At 35.1% G+C, this 20544-nt stretch overlaps 1 protein-coding gene across 4 annotated transcripts in view; it reads left to right on the top strand.

The window, feature by feature from the left end:
• ATG2B (autophagy related 2B) overlaps positions 1-20544 on the top strand; it is a 46701-nt gene that overhangs the window by 6827 nt on the left and 19330 nt on the right. For 2 of the 4 annotated variants that reach the window (XM_075503533.1, XM_075503530.1), the window contains exons 4-23: positions 557-659; positions 2049-2211; positions 2694-2873; positions 6056-6152; positions 7229-7411; positions 8086-8240; positions 8970-9081; positions 9240-9501; positions 10405-10555; positions 11100-11192; positions 11368-11556; positions 12775-13048; positions 13863-13968; positions 15065-15257; positions 15398-15540; positions 16700-16857; positions 17116-17288; positions 17584-17734; positions 18533-18732; positions 19636-19716. In XM_075503533.1, coding sequence (XP_075359648.1) covers positions 557-659; positions 2049-2211; positions 2694-2873; positions 6056-6152; positions 7229-7411; positions 8086-8240; positions 8970-9081; positions 9240-9501; positions 10405-10555; positions 11100-11192; positions 11368-11556; positions 12775-13048; positions 13863-13968; positions 15065-15257; positions 15398-15540; positions 16700-16857; positions 17116-17288; positions 17584-17734; positions 18533-18732; positions 19636-19716 — 3167 coding nt within the window. The remainder of the gene's footprint in view (positions 1-556; positions 660-2048; positions 2212-2693; positions 2874-6055; positions 6153-7228; positions 7412-8085; positions 8241-8969; positions 9082-9239; positions 9502-10404; positions 10556-11099; positions 11193-11367; positions 11557-12774; positions 13049-13862; positions 13969-15064; positions 15258-15397; positions 15541-16699; positions 16858-17115; positions 17289-17583; positions 17735-18532; positions 18733-19635; positions 19717-20544) is intronic. The other 2 variants (XM_075503531.1, XM_075503532.1) reach the window with 2 other exon arrangements.

Genomic DNA, 20544 nt, shown 5'->3' with positions numbered 1-20544 from the left:
TGACATATGTATCTCAATAATCACACCATGTTGTTAGAAGTACTTTAGAAACTCTGGGTTTTGTTGTTGGTGTTTTTTTTAAGTGGAAGAAACTAAGGGCTCATGACCACATTGTGTGGTGGAGAACCTTGTGCTGAAATGTCTGGGCTAAGGGAAATGTTTAAAATCCGATCTAGAAATAGAAGTGTTCCGCCGAAGTAGCATGGTGGTATGGCAGTGTTTAGGAGTTCATACATGGTGCACAATGAAGCAGGTACTTAACTTTGAGGACCATCCACACTGAGCCATAGAACAACTTGGTCTGAGTTGTTACTTGCTCCAATATACGTGCATTAAAGGTCCATTGCTTGGTATGGATGTACATGTTAGACATTTAATAAGAGTTTACATTGTCACTTGATGCCTTCTTACATTATTAAACTCAGTTGATTATTTCCACTGAACTAAATATTGAGAACTTCAACAAAATGAAAGACGGTTAAATTGGTTATAAAAGTCATTGTTGAGTAACTTGACTTAAATGCTTGCATGGTATCTTTTTGTTTTCTCATTTAAGTTCTAAGAAGAGTGAAAGTTACCTTTTTAGATACTGTTTTGCGAATAGAACATGTGCCAGAAAACTCTAAAAGTGGAACTGCACTTGAAATCAGAATCGAAAGGTAAAGATATTTTTTTTTCCAAATCTGTATTTTTTTTTTCCTAAGGCACTTCGTGCCATTTCCTGTACAATATATTTTTACCCATGCATACACAGTATACAGTCAGACGCTAGCTCTTGAGCATCTATTTTATAATGCCAGTGAGCATTTTCTCCACTCAGCTTCCACTTAACATGTTTAAGCTAAAGATATTTAACCATCAAATTAGAAGAGTTCTACATTTTTCCAAAGATAAGTTGATGACCACTTCTGCAATTAATGAATACCATTTCTCAGATGTTCAACAGTCAATGGGTATTATTGGCAAATCAGGCCATCTCTTATGCAAAGGGGTTTTAATATCTTAACAGTTCCTCTTGTATATTGAAGACACTTTAGATATTTTCAGAAAGAAAGATACAGTCCTAAAAAAAAATAAACTGGAAGATTTAGGTCCTCTGCGAGCTTTCAGAAGAGCCCACGTATTCTGTAATTACTTTGAACTACTTTGAATACTGTACATGTTCTTAAAGTATTTTTCTGACCTATGGGATAGTGTAATCATACTTTCTTGCAAAGTGTTGAAATCATTACCAAATAAAACTGATTCTTACTGAGAAATGCTAATGAAATATACTTGGTTTTAAACATTTATAAACTTCAGGTTGTTTTGTTCAATTCAGGAGAGATGTCAATAAAACTGTAATTATTTTTCTTAGGGAAGTCCATTCCCAGAACAAACCTCCTTTTCTGTACTTTAAAAACTAGATTGAAACAAACTATTCAATAGCATGTTGTTTTGATGTTTGATACATTTTATTTATGTAAAGGCAGGTGTATTTTTCCACTGTAAATTCTATTATGTGGAGACTTGTGTCTTTTTAAGAGTTTACTGTTTATGCTGTCTCTCAGTATTATAACGTAAGAAATTTAATTTCAAAGAAATTTTACAGGATTGGAGCCTATTCTCTCAATTTTCAACTTTCATTTTGACACAGAATGTTACTTTCAAGTAGTACTTTTAGACAACAGAAAAATGTTAGGTGGCAGATTTAAAAAAAACCCCTCAGATTCTGAAGCAAGAATTGTATGTGTCCTAATGGAAACATGTATAGAAGTGTTGGGCAGACTCGTTCGCTTTGTGGTCAGATTAGACATAAGTACTAGGATAATACACTAGGATATATTCACACTGGAAGCATGTCACAATTGTCCTGTGGTGTCCTGTAGAAAACTTAAGATTTCCACCCAGAGAGTGGTAGTTTCTCCTTTCAGGACAGTCAATGGCATTGTAAATAGTATGAAGAGAGAGAGAGAGAGAACATGTACAAATTCAGAGGTTAAGTGGCACAATAAAGGTAACAATTTGCATGCACCTACCATATTTGTTTCTTTGCTCTTGTCTCCCAGAACTATGTACTGTGATGAAACTGCAGATGAGTGCTCTGGAATTAATGTACACCAGCCCACAGCTTTTGCTCACAAGTTACTGCAGCTCTCGGGTGTCTCTTTCTTCTGGGATGAGTTTCCTGCATCAGCAAAGTCCTCCCCAGTGTGTTCAGCTACACAGCTGGTAAAATTAAATACATTATATAAGAATGTAAATTGATGAAGGATAGAATATATTGTTACACTCATGTATTAGATTCATTCTGAAGGATATAGGAGTTGAACTTCTACTTGAATCTGTGTTTGATAAGTTTCATAATCAACTTCCTGTTGATTTTGAGGAGGGGGAAGGAAATAGAGACTTGAGGACTGAGTAAAATTTAGGATGTATTGTACTGGAATCTGGTTGCAACTTTAATGTGTAGAAGTCCTCTACAATTCACTATTCTGCAGAAACTTGCTCCACTTTTTTGCAAAGACCTGATGTTTCACATTTTACATGCCTTGTTTCTTTCACAGTTGTCAATACATGTTTTTAATGCCATTGTCAAATTTATATTTGTGTAAAATGATAATTTGTGTGATAAGCTTATTTGAAATGCTTGTTTATTTTTTTTTAGTAAGAAATGGGATATATCCTTATTCCTTTTTCTGTAACATTTTAAGGCAACTGAACCAAAGCTTTCACCTAGCTGGAATCCAAAAATCATTTATGAGCCACATCCGCAATTAACAAGAAACTTGCCAGAAATTACTCCTTCTGACCCTGTACAGATCAGTAAGCTGATTGGTAGAATGGAGTTGAGCCTAACATTAAAGCAAAATGAAGTACTTCCTGGAGCTAAGGTTAGTCATGCTTTCCGGGTCTTTAACTAAATGAATAGTTATGTAGGATTTTATTTTTTCAACAGCATACAAAAAATGGTGAGATTCTCAAGGGGACAGAATCCCCTTAGTTTTGTTTTAGATTCTCTGCATTCAAAACCAATATATATGTCTAATAAGACATCTTTACAGTGGCGAGGCAAGTCAATGGCACACTGAAATCTGTTAAAGGAGAATTTCTGTATGTTAGAAAGACTGAATTTATGTATTGGAGTAACTCCTGAGAAAGTTGTGTTGTTTTCATGAAACTCCTGCTGTTATTCATTTATCCTTTTTTCTTGTAGCACTATGACTGACTTTGCCTATGTGTGTGTGGAATGTTTAACTGATAAATTAAGATCACTTTGGTTTTAAAAGGGTATAATTTACTGCAACAATTACAAGTAAACCTTAAATGATTAATTAGGTCGCAGCATTATAAAACTAACATGAACATTTCTACTTCTGAATTTTTATATTCAAATTTATAGTAAATCAAATAATAATGCCGTATTTAAATGCTACTAGTTAAAATAATATTTTACTTGACTTTTACGTAAAGATACAGGATGAAAAGCAGTTGAAAATAAAGCCCTATTTTTTTTTTAAAGTGTGAGTATATAAGTAAAGTTGTGTAAGTATATTCCTCTTGTCTCCAATTTTAAAATTGGCTATTAACCTGTTTTCTATAGTGCACTATAGTCTACAGAAAGCAGAAGGTTTCTACTGCAGTAGAAAAGTTTCTTATGTCCAGCAATTTCTAGTCAATCCTTATTACTTGCTTATTCAGTTAAGAAAAGTGCTTGAAAAGTGAAATAACATATTTTGTTTGTTGTGAAATAGAAAAATGCTAGATATTTAAAAAATATGAATAGTTAATGCAGTTAACACCTTTAAATTAATTGATCAAAATGTTTCTAAAGATCAAAAATTTTCCACTTTTATATCATTAGTTGTATTTTAAGGTAGCCAGAAGAAAAATGTCAAGGTCAGAGTTGAAAGTAATTTTTGTTTTATAGAAGTTGAATAAAATAGAATGCAGAGCAGTGGTCTCTGCAAGTTGGGTTTGAGTACAGGCAAAACACTGTTGGTATGTTAAATAACAGCAACATCTGAACTAGTGAATGGATGTAATACTACATGACAAAATTAAAGGAGGACCTGTTTTTTGATTTATCAGGTAGAGTTCACGCAGATTGGAAGGAACATAGATGCAGTATATTGCTTAGTCTAGTTAACTTTTTTTTTACTCTGGAAACTGGATTATGTTAGAACACCTTTGATCAGAATAGGTGTTTCAAGCACGTAAACTACAAAATGTGCTGTATAAGTTCATGTCAAGTATGACACACTTCAATAATTTCATTTTCTTTCAACTCTTTCCAAAGGATGGAAAAAATAGTAGGAAACAGTATACAAAACTAATTGATCATTTATTTTCCCTGCTTAGGTAAATATTCCCTTAAGGTCTTTATAAGCAAACATATATTTTCATATAAATGCATTCCACTGCATGCCTCCCCCCCCCCCCCATGAGTGTGGTGGATTGACCTTGGCTGGCTGTCATACACCTGTCCAGCTGCTCTCACTTGCACGCCTCAACAGGACAGGGGGAGAGAATGTAATGAAAAAGCTCATGGATTGTGATGACAGTAACTTAGCAGTTACTGTCACGGGCACAACAGACTCAACTTGAGGAAAATTAATTGAATTTATTGCCAGTTAGAATGGAGTTGGATGATGAGAAACAAACTAAAACACCTTCCCCTCACCCGTTTTTCTTCCCAGGCTCAACTTCACTTCTTCATTCCCGACTCCTCTACCTCCTCACTACCTTGAACAGTGCAGGGGGGATGGGGAATTGAGGGGTTGAAGCCAGTTCATAATAGTTCCTCTGCTGCTCCTTCCTCCCCATGCTTTTACAGTGTGGGTCCCTCAGGCTGCAGTCCTTCACAAACTGGTTCAGCATGGGTCCTATCCTGCTGGACTGCAGCCAATGGAGAAACCTGCTCCTGCATGGGTCCACCATGAACCGCAGTTCCTGACAGGAGAACCTGCTGCTGTGTGGGCTCTTCTCCATGGGCTGCAGAACCTGCCAGGAGCTTGCTCCTGTGTGGGCTCTCCACAGGCTTACAGCTTCCTTCAGGGCACATCTGCCTCCTGCAGAGTGGGGTCTTCTATGAGCTGCAGTGTGGATATCTGCTCTGGTGTGATCTCTTCCACAGGCTGCAGGGGAATATTTGTTCTGGCACCTGGAGCACCTTCTCCCCCTCCTTCTTCCCTGACCTTGGTGTTTGCAGAATTGTTTTTCTTGCTGTTTTTTCCTCCCTGCTTGTGCAGCATTTTGCCCTTTCTTAAATATGTTTTCACAGAGGCACCACCAGCTTTGCTGATGGGCTCAGCTGTGTCCTGAGGTGGGTCCATTACAGGGCTGACTGGAACCAGCTCTGTCCAGCATGGGGCAGACCCTGACCTCTTAGCACAGAGGCTGCTCGTGCAGCATACCCTGCTGCCGACACCTTGCCACGTACACCCAATGCAATGAGTGATAATCATGAATGGACCAACGTCTGGGAGTACAGGATTCTAGAATTGAAAAATAAACCCATACAAGTCCCTAAGATAAACTTAGCTTGAGCTGCTCTCAAAAGATAAGTGGCTTGCTTTGTTGAATACCATATGAAACCAAATAGACTTCTATAAACATCCCACTCTTTATGAAGAAAGTATATGAATTTATTCATCTGTATACTAAAGAGAAGTCCTGAAGAGAACCTTTACAGTTTTTAAGGTCTACTTCAGAAGGTGCTGATTTGAGTATTTTATAATTAGTACATAATACTAACTTTATATTGTTGATTACTTCTGGAATTATTAAAGAAACAAAACAACTAGCAGATTAATGGTCTTCTTGAATTTTCCTATTAGGAGATTGTGTATTTATTTTTAGCTAATAAATTGTCAGTGGCATACCTGTGTTTATCCTGCCAAGCTACAGATTGGAAGCAATACACAATTAAATTTCTAGCTGTTGTTGTGTAGAAGACGAAGGTACTGCTGGAATGGCTATCCTTTGCAGCATCAAAATCTATTGTCAAAATAGTTTATTCAAGACTTTGAAAGAAAAATTCCTTAAGTGTTCTTGAAATTTTTTTTTTTTTTAGTTGGATGTAGATGGACAAATAGACTCTGTACATCTATTTCTGTCACCAAGGCAGGTGCATCTTCTATTGGACATGGTAGCAGCTATTGCTGGACCAGGCAAGTGGACATTGTGTACATGTTAAATACGTATTACGGTGGACGAAGAATAAACTTTGCAAGATAAACAAGTTTCCTCAGTGGAAAAAAACAAATTTGTGGTGGTAGATTATTATTAATTTCTGTCTGATCTTAGCAAAATGTTTTGTAGCTGCTCTGAGTAGAACTATGATCAATTTATTGACTTCAGTTGCAAATTGTACATGCTGGTAATGAAAATCTAGGTAACAAATAAGGCTTGACAAGTGACTATATAATAGAACAAGAGATGGGGAAATTGTAGGTGGAGAAAATCAGGAGGCCGGAACAATTTTGGTTCTTGTAGCTTCTGTTTGAACAGAGGGTCTTAACAGTCTGGTTCCTTCTCTGTCCTGTGCTTTAGTGACAGGCACAGAAAACACAGAACAGACAGTAGTTGAGTTCGTTTGTCCATACTTGCTAGATAATAACAGCAGTGTTTAGACTACTGCATTAGCAGGATGAGGGTGTTTTGGTTTGTTTCCCCCTCCCCCATCTACCTAATGTAACAACACTTATTATTAGGATGGTTAATCTTATTTTCAAAAAGATTTGTCATGTCCTATGTAGATGCGTACTATTCTTCTTATGATACTGATATATTTGTTGTACTGGACTTGTTCATTGTTTTCAGATAACTGGAAAAGCATTACATATAATTTCCCATGTGTGTAATCTTCAAACCTGAAATTTTAGTAATTCCTTAATGGTAAAACCTTTAAGAGATTGTGTACTTAGTCCCTAAAGCTGACCGAGAAAAGAAATATATGCTGATATTATATGTGAACACATTTGCATATATGACCTTAAAGTATTTTCTTCAGACTTGAAATTAATGAATGCTAGGGAGAGCATAATCTGTTTTGGACAAGTAAAATCTCCAAAACAACAAAATGCATGTTTATACACATCTGATATACAACAGATATGTATATATATACAGATGCATATATATATATACAACAACAGTTGGTTAATTTTCAGATTCATTTTTGAGTTTTCTTTGGGATACTGGTAAGAAAATTACAGTGAGCTTTCTGTCCTCTTTTTGAATTCAGAGAGCCTAAGCAGGATAGAATTGTCAAATAAAGATAGGAAGAACCGGCCAATGCAACAGGAAGATGAGTATCGGATTCAGATGGAGTTGAAACGTTATTTAAGAAAAGAGTCTTTATCTGCAGGAGCATCATCTGAACAAAGCTTCTATGAGACAGAGAGTGCCAGAACACCTTCTAGTCGTGGCAAGTATAAAAGATGATGCAGCATAGCAAATAACCTGTTATTAAGATTATACGAATTGACTGTTCATCTTTTAATCTTACTAACTAAAGTATCAAAAGAACTTCGACATAGAATAATTGTATGCTATTAATTGTACTGTTGAATAAAAAATTAACACCTAGTTTAGGTATCATGCTAGACTTGATTCAGTATTTCATTAAAACTGTTCATCTGTATCTTACTGTGCAACACGGTAAAATACACATGCAGTGTAACATCTTTTTAAATGCATGGTTGAGGAAATTAAATAAAGAATAATAGTTGCATTGCCCTGATATTTATATTTTTATTTGAATAATTTTTTGCTGATTATTTTTAATGTGAAAATATGAACTTTGATTTGTCAAAAGGAGAGTGTATGAATTTATGGAAATTATGCCAACTTGAATATGAAAATGGAACATTTAACTGCTTTAGTATTTATTAGGTTTTTTGCCTTTTTTTAATAATCTCTGTCCATAGATAGTACTAGTCTCAGTGTCAAGAGAACTTGGAACTTCTGTAAATAATATATTTAGCTGGCTATTCTGTCTAGCAGTTAGATTTCTGAACTTATGAATACATTTCTGTTAAAAGTAAAGGTTTTTTTTTTTTAATTAGAAAATAACTCTTTACTATCTATGGTTCTCATTAGAAGAAGAAGTTTTCTTCTCAATGGCTGAAATGGACATGTCTCACAGCCTTTCCTCCCTTCCACCTCTTGGAGACCCTCCAACTATGGATCTAGACTTGTCTTTAACCAGTACATATACAACTACACCAGCAGGATCTCCACTGAGCACTACAGTGGTATAGTATTAACTACATTTAAAATCTTGTTGAAATTAACACTTTTGTCTGAAACTTGCATAAATACTGTTTACAATATCAAGAACTATTGCAAAATTCTAGGATAACTAAAAATATATAGAGCTGATAGCAGTCCTTTTCGTCTATGGAAATTGTATTGGAAAGTTTCTCATCTGTTTGGCTACCAATACAGGAAATGGAACGTATTTGTTTTCAAATGCCTGGAAGCGTACATAGGACACTTTATGATTTCTTTTCTTTTTAATAACTGCCTGCTTGCCATCTGGGTTTTCTTTTAATATGGACTACACAGGCAATGACAATAAAAGGTAGAAAATTGTTGTATTACATTATTCCTCAAACAACATAAAAATTATGCTGTTGATATCACCATCTTTCCCAAATCTGTTATGTGCCTAACGTTTTACTTAATGAAAGCCATGGAGGACAGTTGTGCTTTTTACAGAGAAACAGGAGAGTATACACTTATGGAGAGAGCAACTTTAGCTTTAAAAATATGTGGGTGTAGATGATCATACAATTAGAAAGCATAGCCCAAAGCGAAGTATATCTACATTGTTTAGTTGAGCACTAGTATGTTATGAAATGGCATGCTGTTGATTGTTTATGCATGTATTTTCTTTTTGTTCCTTTACCTTGTTATTTATGTTTGATCTAATGTCTAACACCTATTTGTCAAATCTAAGATTATATATATTTTTGTTTTAGCTTCAACCAACTTGGGGTGATTTTCTTGATCGGAACAAACAAGAACTACAACCTCCAAGAGGTTCTTCGCTTACAGCCAATATGGTTCACCAGACTTCCTTAAGAAGGACATGTAAGTAAAAATGTTGTTTTGCATTCTGCTCCCTAGATAATTCTGGAAATGAATTGTTATGCAGCAACTTGGTAAAAAGAGACAAAAATCAAAAGTAAGATGATTTTACAAATGTGTTTATTGCTGAAAAATTACGTGAACTTAATTTTGTATTTCAGCTATTCCATCCAGATCTGTTTCTGTGGATGAATCCAGACCTGAGCTTCTTTTTAGACTGGCAGTTGGAACTTTCTCAGTGTCTGTACTTCATATTGACCCTTTACCCCCACCTGAAAGTTCACTGAACCTTAACCCATTGACACCAATGGCTCGGGATTTCTTTACCCGAATAGAAAAGATTGAGCCAGTTAAGTTTTCAACAGAAGATTTTCTGTCCTTCCGAGAAGTATTTGCAGAAGCTTGTTCTCATGATCACCTTAGGTATAACTTTGCTTATTAATAAATATAATTAACAAAAATATCTTTTAAGTAAATTTGAATAAAGTAAGTTTATTTCCATAGGAATTGTGTCACTTAATATTTGAATTGCATTAGACAACTTTGTTAATTTCAAAATAGCCTTGACTTTTGACATCTGTTGTCCAAGACTGTTTGGTTTTTTTTTAATCAAAAAAAGAAGAAAAGTGCATGAACGTTAAAATCAACGTAGCTCTTCTCAACAATAGATAAATTAAACTAGGTACAGTTTCTGCCACAGAAATCTAGAGAGTCAAGAATCATTAAGTAAATTATTTCTTTAGAAGTAGCTGTATTTTACAGGACCATCTTTATTCCAATATAGGGATTTCTGCTTGAAGGAGCTTAGGGTTTTACTTAGTGCAAATAATATATCAGTGGGGATAAAAAGTAAGTGTGAGCAAAATCATAAAGTTAGTCAACTGTCTTTTTTCCAGAAGTTTTTACTGTCCCAGTACAGTGTATGAAGTAAAATATTAAGGGTGTATATATCTTTTCTTACCTTATGCATGTAATTTAGACTTCCTGAGGCGTTTGACTCTTTCATTGTCTATATAAGCATGTTAGATTCCCAGCTTTACATGAATTACACCTTACATTAGATGTCTAAAGTGTTCTTTACAAATTTCTCTACACTGACCATTATTTAATGTGTAATGTAAGTGAACTCCATTGTCTTTGTTGCTAAATCTATAATCTGTTTATAATTAGAGGTTTTTTTCTTATTTTTGAAGAAAATTATGGTAGTTTTAATGATTTTTTTTTAAAAGGAATGTAGTGATGCTTTTTTACATATTTAAATCTTGACTTTTCATAATTTTTATTGTTTTATGCTACTTTTCATAATTCATAATTTTCATAATTCAGATTTATAGGTACTGGCATCAAAGTGTCTTATGAACAAAGACAAAGGACTGCCTCTCGAAGTTTTAGTACTGATTTATCCATTGGGGATATGGAGTTCCTGGAATGCCTTTTTTCTACTGACTCTCATTCCATTCAGCCTCACTATACAGAGGTATGTAAAAAATACAGGGAGTTCCATAGAAAAGAAATGTTAACTGTATAACTGAGAATGCTAGAGTTAAAACAGTTGTAATTTTAAAATTTTTTATTTTTTTATTTTTTTTTTAAATATATTACGGTTTTAGAATGCAACTTGTATTTTAATTGCAAGCTCATATAGTGAACCAGACTGCTGTCATACCTGACAGGAATAGCATTAAGTAGCCAAACTTCACTAGTTTACTTCTCTTTTAAATATGCTTAACATAGTTTGGGAATTAGAGTAAATGTTTTCCAAAAACTAACTGATGGAGTTGAGCAATGCGAAGGTTACTTTGGGTGATGATTATTCTTCCAGGTCTTTTAATGGTCAGAGACATCCAATAAAGTGGCTGAATAAGTGGATTGAGTAAGTGGTTGGGCTGGGGCTCTGTTCACTGACTTGAATGTAGGGTTACCTACTGTCTGTTGTAGGTAAAATGTCATAAATATATTTTCCTGTGGCAACTCTTTCCTCCTTATCTATTAAGTATTTTTAACTCTATTTTATTCTAAAGCTGCTGACATTTCATTCTGAGGAAGGAAATGACTCTCATGCTATGCCATGCCTTCAGCTTCATTATAAGCATTCAGATAACAGAGGGCCTCAGGTAAGGTGGGAGATTAAAAACACCAAGTTTCTGTATAATAGCCTTGTCTAATTTTGTTCATTTTAACAGAAAGGTATCTTTCATGTAAAACGGAGAGTCCTTAACTCTCAGTTATTATAATTTGTGTCATTATATTGTTTTTAAGGATTTTAGTGCTTTTTCTCTTTCTTTTCAGGGTAGTCAAGGGAGACTCAGTTCTGTTCCACAGAAAGCAGAGTTACAAATAAAGTTAAGTCCAGTGTTTTGTGAGCTTGATATTAGTATTGTAGACAGATTAAATTCCTTACTTCAACCACAGAAGCTATCTACAGTGGAGATGATGGCATCTCACATGTATGCTTCTTACAACAAGCACATAAGTCTGGTAAGTTAAAAGTGAAATTGGTTAATAAACTTGCTGGTCTTTTGCAGGAGGAAGGCAGGATGGCACTAAGCCCATGATTGCTAATTCTGCTAATTTTTTTTATTATTATTATTTCTGATGCAGAACAGTAGCCATCTGATGTAGATACTCATTTTAGATTCAGTGATTGCATGCTTGATAACAGACCTAAAGACAATGGTAGCTGCTTCACAAACTGCATAAGTTCTCAGCTTCTTGAAGCAAGCAGAACTGGGCAAAAAAGAGGAATCTTGACTCTCCAGCAGCTGATATAAACTGTTGCTGACAATTCCACTTCTATATTGAAATCTTTTGGTGTCACAGGCAGCCCAGTTGCCTCTGCAGTGCCCTACCTGCTTTTGGGGTAGGTAAGAGAAAGGATGGGGAATGTATGCATTGCGTTCTAGTGATTGACGACCAACAGAAGAAATTGGAGCTTGTTTGTCTTGGTTCAGGTTGTCAGTAGGATTTAAGTGTTACTATATTTAGCACAATAACATTAAACTTGAAGGTTTTTCTTGAAATACTTGAGGAAGGATTAATGCAACTAACTGATTTTCTACACAGGAACAAATATCTTCATGTAATTTTATTTCTGCATTGATTGATTACAGAAAAATTATTCTTCAAAAACTTAAGAGAATCCTTATTTAAAGAATTTGTAAGACATCAATAATTTCTATCAATATGGTTATGTCATGTCCTGAAAACTTGATTATTTTCAATGATGGTCAGCAATAAGCTACACTCAGGGAGGTTTTGAATGACACGACAGTGACAGGAGCTGGAAGCCATAACTTACTGAAAGTGTCAAATATGCATGATCATAGTTCCTGGCTTCTCAACAATAGCATTTAAAAAAAAAAAAATCTGAGACATGATATTTCCTAACTGCAGCTGAGTATTGTTTGGTACTTTCACTCTCTAATTTAAGAGAAAATACAAAGATAGCCATTTCTGAAATATTGCTAACCTCTGCAAATCCTTGACTTCTAACTAAGTAGAATCTTAATAGCACCAATAATAGCAGAATATCCTAAGAGTAATAATAATTGGTCCTAATACACGTTTTGTGTGATATATGAAAAATTAATCTTCTGTATTTTTAGATATTACATTATCAAAAGCTTTCCCCATAGTAATTTTTAGTGCTATTTTCTCTAATTTAGTTTTTTCTCTCCCCCCACCTTTGTTTTTTAGCATAAAGCATTTACTGAAGTTTTTCTGGATGATTCACATACTCCTGCAAACTGTAGAGTTTCAGTTCAAGTCACTGCCCCAGCATTAAATCTCTCTGTTCGCTTCCCAATACCTGACCTACGGTCAGATCAGGAAAGAGGACCGTGGTTTAAGAAATCACTTCAGAAGGAGATTCTTCATCTTGAATTTACAGATATGGAATTTAAAACTGAGTTTATAGGAGGGTCAACTCCAGAACAAGTTAAATTAGAACTTACCTTTAAAGACCTAACTGGTAAGAATGTTAACATTATATTCAAATATTCTTTTTTATTTTCCCAGATATTACATGGTTGAGACTAAGGTCCTTTCATATGGATTAATACAGGGAGTGTCTTTCCACTTGAATTTTGGAGCAGATTTTCTGCTGCAGTTTAGTGTTCTGTACTAAGTATCAGCATAAGTCAAAATAATACTACTAGGAGGAGAGGCTAATGTATGTAGGTGTAGTGCTTGCATTCTTGTTTTTGAGATCTGAGCTAGTATATCTGTTATTTTCTGTTATATTGTTATGCCCTAAATCGAAACAAACTGGTATCTCTGGGATCTCTATCATGGTGTTAGGGTAAGTTTTGGAGATTTGTAGGGGGATACTACAGCTATGCAAATTAGGAATCTCAAGTCTAGTCTAGAAATAAAGTTAATGATGTAATTGAGAAAACTTTAATACTTTCATGCCTCTAATATCTTTCAAAGTAATAAATCTGTGAGACTGGTTTATATTTGCAACCTTCTCTGCTGGTTTGTCATTCTGTGTAGTTTTCAAGACTGTGACATAATGTAGTGATGATATAAATGTAAATGCAGATATCTATGCCTCAGAAGCATCTGGTTTTCTAACTGCTACTAGCTAGAAGATAATGTGAAATAATTTTTGTTTCTAAAAATTGATATTTAATTTTTGAAGGAAAAGTTGACAAAATTTGCATAAGTACCTTAGTAATAGCATTGACATGTTAGCCTGTTGGACTCCAACCTGAGGAGTGGGCAACCTGAAGTTAGCAGTTGTCATTCCTGTGTTAATTTTTTAAAAATGTTTTTCTATTCAGGTTCATTTGAAGAAGATAATGCAGAAGCACCAATAAAATTTTTTCAAGTGTCTGGTGGCATAGATGGAGATATAACATCATCATCAGACAATTTTGACTGGCCTCGGTAAAATAATGTTTTATTTTTTAACGTGGGTTGTTTGGATTTTTACGAAGCACTGTTATTTTTCTAATTTTAATGCAGACTGCCTGTGTGGTAAATGCTTTAAAGTAATTTGCAAAGAAAGAACATGTAGCTATTGAAAAGAACCCAAGAATTTATTAAAAAAAAAAAACAAACAACACCCCAGAACCCAAAACTTCTCCATTTATAATAATGCAGGGTGGTTTTAATGTATAATGGTTTCTGCATAGACTTGAGTAAATTTCAGTGAAAGTTAGGTGAATGATTAGAGTCTTGGGATTTTCCGCCATTTTTGGGTTTTTTTGTCACTTTACCTTTTCTCCTACTTTTACATTCAAAACTAAATACTAAACAAACAAACAAAAATCTCAGTCGAATTTTGCCTCAAAATATTAATATAAGCTGGTATAAAGCTGTAACAACAACAAGGATAATTATATTGTGACTGAATTATTTCTTCTTATATCACGTGTAAGGCAATACAATACTTCAGAGTCACTGAACAGAAGGACCTGACAGCTGTAGCACGTAATAAGATGTTTAATTTTAGATTTGCCGCAGAATTTGTCACATACGTTTTTTGCCACAAAATTTAGTGTCTTTCTGACAGCGTGTTTGTATGGACATTTTTTCAGAGTGGTTTTCTTTTATAATAGTACAAATAAATTTTTCTGTAACAGTGTGTACATGTAATACACTACATCAAGTAGCAGAGCATTTTTTAAATAGCTGTTGATGGTCTAATGATACAAGCATTATTTTGGGAGAGCACTAGGTTTTTCTTAGGTCACCTAATGGTCACCTGATGGAGTTGAAAAAAGCAGACACTAACCTTTTCGCCTGATGGCTCTTTTTCCATGTCCCTTTGTGCCTATAAGTTTGGTGTTTTTCTTAATGGTATCACTTTGTCTAATAAAATATGTTACTGTCTAACAAAAACATCCCTGGTCTTTGAGCTGTTTAAGTCTGTGTCTATATAACAGCTAGCTAGTAGAGCTAGGAGACATGTGACTGTGCATCAATATAAAAATTCCAAGCATCTCTAATGGCTTATTCTGCATAACTTCTCCAATGTCAGGATTGTATTGAAAATAAACCCTCTGGCTGTGCACTCTATTCTGGAAAGGATAGCAGCTGAGGAGGAAGAAGGTGATAATAACTTTCAAGAGGAAGAAGAAGGAGGGTCTCATTCTTTGAAGGATGTCTGTGACATTAGAAGACCAGAGCCTTCTCCTTTTTCTTCTCGTAGGGTCATGTTTGAAAATGAAGAGGTACTACAAAATTTTATTGCTTTGTGCTTATGGTAGACAAAATCAATATATTCTCACTACTTTATATGCATCTTCTGGCTTCCAGTTTTGTGGTTTTTTACTTGAGAGGTTGTTGTTGTTGTTTTTTTTTTTTCTTTCAGATGGTGATGCCAGGAGATGTCATTGAAATGACTGAGTTTCAGGATAAAACAATTAGCAATTCTCATTATGTACTGGAACTCATGTTACCAAACATTCACTTAACATTACCAAACAAAAGCTTTTATGAAAAACTTTACAATAGGCAAGTATGATAATTGTTTTGCTTGGTTGTCATGACCTGTACTTTTAGTTCTGTATTCATTGTTGATAAAAGCAATTGAATGAGCAGCTATAGCAGGAATTCATTTGTATAGTTTTCCAAGAACATAAAATGCTATATAAATATTCTTCCAAGTTAACATCAGACATGCCACTGTGTCATATATCTGATCGGTGCCATAGCAGCCAGCTGCTAAAAAGTGTTTGGCAGATTTTGTGAACAAAGGGTAAAGTTAAATAGTCTTTTGCTTTCAGTGGATACTTGGTTCAAATCTCTGTTCACAATGTTTCGTTTTGCTCTAATCTTTCTGAATTCTCTTTTATAAATAGACCATTGTACTTCAAAAGTTTTTGCATTCAGTTTTATTCTTTCCTTTTTATTCAGTGATTCTCCATCTAAAAATTAAGAGTCCACAAGGCAGGCAGGGGAAAAAACCCTAACAACCCAGTTTTGTAAGCTTACAAAGGCTACAAAAATGTAGAGAAAGTGAACCCAACTTACAGATAGGTGTTCAGCATTTATTTACGTCAGTTTTCTGTCTGAAAAACAAAGAAATACAACTAGATTAAATCAACTAAAAAAATAGGTATTATGCTACGAATTAGCTACATAAAGAGAGATCCAGATCTATTTTAGCCTCTGATAGGCCTTACTTTACTTCCAAAGCATTTTTTCACTTCCAAAGTGGCAAAGCTGAACCTTTCATTGAATATTCTGTTGGTGTACTTCTGTACTGAATGTCACATGTATCTTTACCTTGACAGACACAGACTCAATTGAAATCAAAAGAACTAATGTTTCCTGCAACTTTGCTTGAAAATTGATGTGATCAAAATAGGGTTTTGTCACCCCACCTCCAACCTACTGAGCTAATACACACCTACTAATAGAGGTGCTTGTGTCACTGTCAAATGTTAAGACTTTGATATGTGCATATCATAATTACAGGAAAAAAATTTACTTTCATTATGTATTGCTTTTTCTCATGAATATGTTATTCTTGGCCTCTTGAACTTTTTTCTCTTCCTTGTTTATGAAATCTGTTATATGAAGTCTGCAAAGGAAATATTGCTTGACTGACCTTATGTTAAGTGGGAATATAGTAATATATTTTGTATGATGATAATGTATTTCTTCCTAGGATCAGCAATGATTTATTGTTGTGGGAACCCACAGCTCCATCTCCTGTAGAAACATTTGAAAACCTTTCTTACGGTGTTGGACTATCTGTGGCCAGCCAGCTCATCAACACTTTCAGTAAAGACAGCTTTAGTCAATTTAAATCTCCAGTTCATTACGGTAATACACTTAATAAATCACCTAGAACTATAGTCATTCAAAAGCGTAACTGGTTGAAATGATTAAGCCAATAGTGGAAAGAATTTGCAAACTTATAAGAAAGGATTTACTTAAACCAAGAAGAAAAAACATAGATTAGTGTTTAATTAAGTAAAATAAGTGTGAAACTGAACCACATTGCCAGTGGAAAAACAATGAGTTATTGGTATAGTATGTGTACTAGCTAGAGAGTTAGTTGTTTTTCATTTTCTGTATTAGATGATGAGAGTGGCTCTGAGGAAGAAACACTACAGTATTATTCCACTGTTGATCCAAACTATCGTTCACGCAGAAGGAAAAAGCTTGACTCTCAGAATAAGAACTCACAAAGCTTTCTGTCTGTTCTGCTAAATGTGACGCATGGATTAGTGTCAATATTCACAGATGTAAAGGTGAGATGCTGGGGCTGGAAAAAAGTTGTTCTGTTGTTTTGACCATGGGATCCCCTTCGTGCTGTATGTACCACTTTTGGAAGAAACAAGTGTTTATAACAGTAATTCTGTAATCTTCATACTATTGTACTATAACTAGGCAATAATGCAACACAATATTTTAGCAGTTCTGTTTGCTTTACATGAGAATAACTAAATGCAAGCAGGAAAATACGTGTTGGTAGCAAGTGTTATGTTGACTGTCTAACTGCAGCAAACTCAGCAAGCAATCATTTTATTTCTATTCTTCCTTCAGCAGGATGATGGACGTACACTGGAAGGAAAATACGGCGAATTCTGGTTTGAGTTCAATGGTGGTTCACTTTTCAGTGTGACTAAATATGAAGGTTTTGAGGACAGACACTATGTTTGTCTCCATTCTAGCAGCCTCAATTTATATCATCAAGGTAGGGGTGGGATTGAGGTGGCTTTGGGACTAAATTTGAAATAGATTTAGTTCATGGCTAATGCTACTAAATGCTACAGTAGTACAACTTCATAACTGTATTTACTTAGTTACAGTTTAGCTCAAACTTTCCTTGGCAACTGCTGGTCTTTAAAGATGTTGTGGTCCTCTGGCAAATTAGGGGTACAGTCTGTTCTTTATTATGAAAGTACACACTTCCTACATGGTATTGGTTATTTAATTCAAAAAGGTGCATGTTACCAGTGGCTGCTGTATCTTTTCTGGGTAGCTAATTGTAGTCAGCAGGTGAAGAATTTTAAGTTGACTATGTAGTTTGTATGGCTGGTAACCCCCATGTAGTTAAACCTTTTAAGATTTTCCCCTCAAATGTCTCTGAATCAGTGGTAGTCAAGTTAATGGATTTTCAGTGCAAGGCTTAATTACTGTGTGTTTAGAGCTTAACCTGGCACCATCTCATAAAATGAAAAGGAGAAACATATTTCTCTTTCTCCATGTAACCCAGAGGAGATTTCTGTCCTTTATTTCAACTTTGCCATTTTGTTGGGCAAATAAAAAAACCCAAACCCTATAGTCACATTGAAGACTTTAGCTAGAACCATGGTTTTAAATATTGGGTCACCTATAACCTCTCCTTCACAATTTTGATTGTTAGTGTGCATGACTACCTTTGCCTTTAAAATTATTCTAATTACCATTAAGCATAAAAAGGATTTTCCGTAACTCTTCATCAGTAACAGCTTTGAAACATGAGGTAACTCATTCCAAAATCTCTTTGCAGGTATGGTAGATGGGGTCGTCCCTTCCTCTGAAGTACGACTGCCCAGCACAATACGTCCCCATTGGTTAGAACCTACTATTTGTTTTTCTGAAGAAGATGGTCTTAGTAGGACTACTTCAGATGGTGTAGGAGTGGATTGTCCAAGTATGCTAACCGTTGCAGTCAAAATCCAATCAGATAAAATAGAGAGCAATACAAAGGTTAGTGTTTTCAAATTTGTGCTTTTATAAATTATTTGAGTTATCTCAGCTTATATGGAAGCATCTAGATGTGGGGTTACAAGGGTTATAGGTGAAGAAACCATATAATTCTGAGCCATTCATCTTCAAACTATAATTTTCTGTTAGAATCTTTTGGGTGGATTGTAGAATTTAAGTATCAGCATAATTTACTAATTCTTCCAAAGCTTCGCTTTGCTGATCACCGTATATTTCTTTACTGAATGCATTTCTTGGCCAGTTGACCTTTTTCTTGTTTTTCTTTGGTTGAGTTTTAATGTGGTGCCGAACCAGGCAAGAACAAATATAAAGAGCTAAAAGCTTTATGCTCAGCTTACTATCAGTGTCATCTAATGGGCAGCCTTTGCTTACCTATTTGGAGTGGCACTGGTAAATGAGTGGTGTGTTTGGCTTTGACAGTAGCATTCATTTTGACAGTAACACTAAAAGATGACCTCTTAGCTGGCATAGTGCTGATAGTTTGGTAGAGTTATCTAGAGAAGAAGGAAACTGCAGACCAGCACAATTTTATGGGGGCTCAATTGACTCAAATTTGAACGGCATAAGAACAAACTACATTGGGTTGGTACTCCTGGTAATTCCTGGTGAATCCCAGAATGAATGAACAAGTAGCCTTCCTTCCTACCACCACCACAAAACTGTCATTTCTAAACTATCCTGTTGCAAAAAGTATTAGACTGTATTAGCTAGGGTTTCTGTATTACGAAGCAAGGTTTTTTGAATGTTTAATCCTGGCCCAGTCCTTTCTTCATTTCTAGACACTTGGAAATTCCGGGAGCAGCAGGATGACTGTGTTTCATAATCTAGATGTCAAATAGTTACGTGTATTTCATGTAAACTAACTCGTGCAACTTTCTTGTGCAGGAATTTCTAGTTGCTGTTGGACTAAGGGGAGCCACCCTTCAGCACAGAGTACTGCCTTCAGGTTTAAGCTGGCATGAACAGGTCAGGTTGCTACAGTTTTTCTCAACTACATCTTCAATTTCAGTCTCATTGCTTTAACAACTGCTTTAAGTATCAAACTAAACCTTGATGGAAAACCTTTGTGTTAGGCTGTGTCTTATTACCTTACTCTGCTCTTGAAAGTGTTATTCTTTATTTTCTTTCTTGTCTTTCTTTGAGACCATTGACAGGCTCTAGTCTTGCTCGTAAATTCTTACTTGCATATTCATTTGCTACAGTTCCTCTCATTATCCTAAATCTCTGTCCACAACATGTCAGGGAGGTTCTGGGGTTTTTTTGTTCGATTGGTTGGTTTGGGTTTTTTTTGTTTGTTTGGGTTTGTTTTTTTTTTTTAAAGTTCAGATGGAAAATCTCAGTAGTCCAGTGCTATCTAAGTACTTAGATAATCCTTGATGTAAAAAAACCACCCTCAAAACAAACAAATGTGCTGCTTGCAGCATTGCAAGTATTTATGTGTTTTTCCCTTCTGCTTGCTTCATTCCTCAAGTCCTGTTTCTCCCTTGCCTGTTTCCTGTTTTATGTAATTTGAATAGCAGTAATGGAAAATAAGACTTTGGGGAAGTAGTAAGCAGCAGTTTACATAAACGCTTGTAATGCAAACTTCTGAATTAGAAGGGTTGTACTGATATGTGTGGATGCAGAAGTATAGCATAGCAGACGGGGCTAGAGACCCTTGATCCGGAAGCCGTGTGTAGACATGCATGAGCTAGGACATGCCATTAACACAGTAGTAGTATAGTTGCATGTACTTACACTATACTGGATTACAGATAGTAAACTCTGACATTCAAGCTTATCCTGGTTATCCTC

The sequence above is a fragment of the Mycteria americana genome, chromosome 5 (assembly GCF_035582795.1).
Source record: "Mycteria americana isolate JAX WOST 10 ecotype Jacksonville Zoo and Gardens chromosome 5, USCA_MyAme_1.0, whole genome shotgun sequence".
In the NCBI taxonomy this organism is placed as follows: Eukaryota; Metazoa; Chordata; class Aves; order Ciconiiformes; family Ciconiidae; genus Mycteria; species Mycteria americana.
The sequence above is the reverse complement of the archived record's forward strand: the minus strand, read 5'-3'. Positions and strand labels throughout refer to the sequence as shown.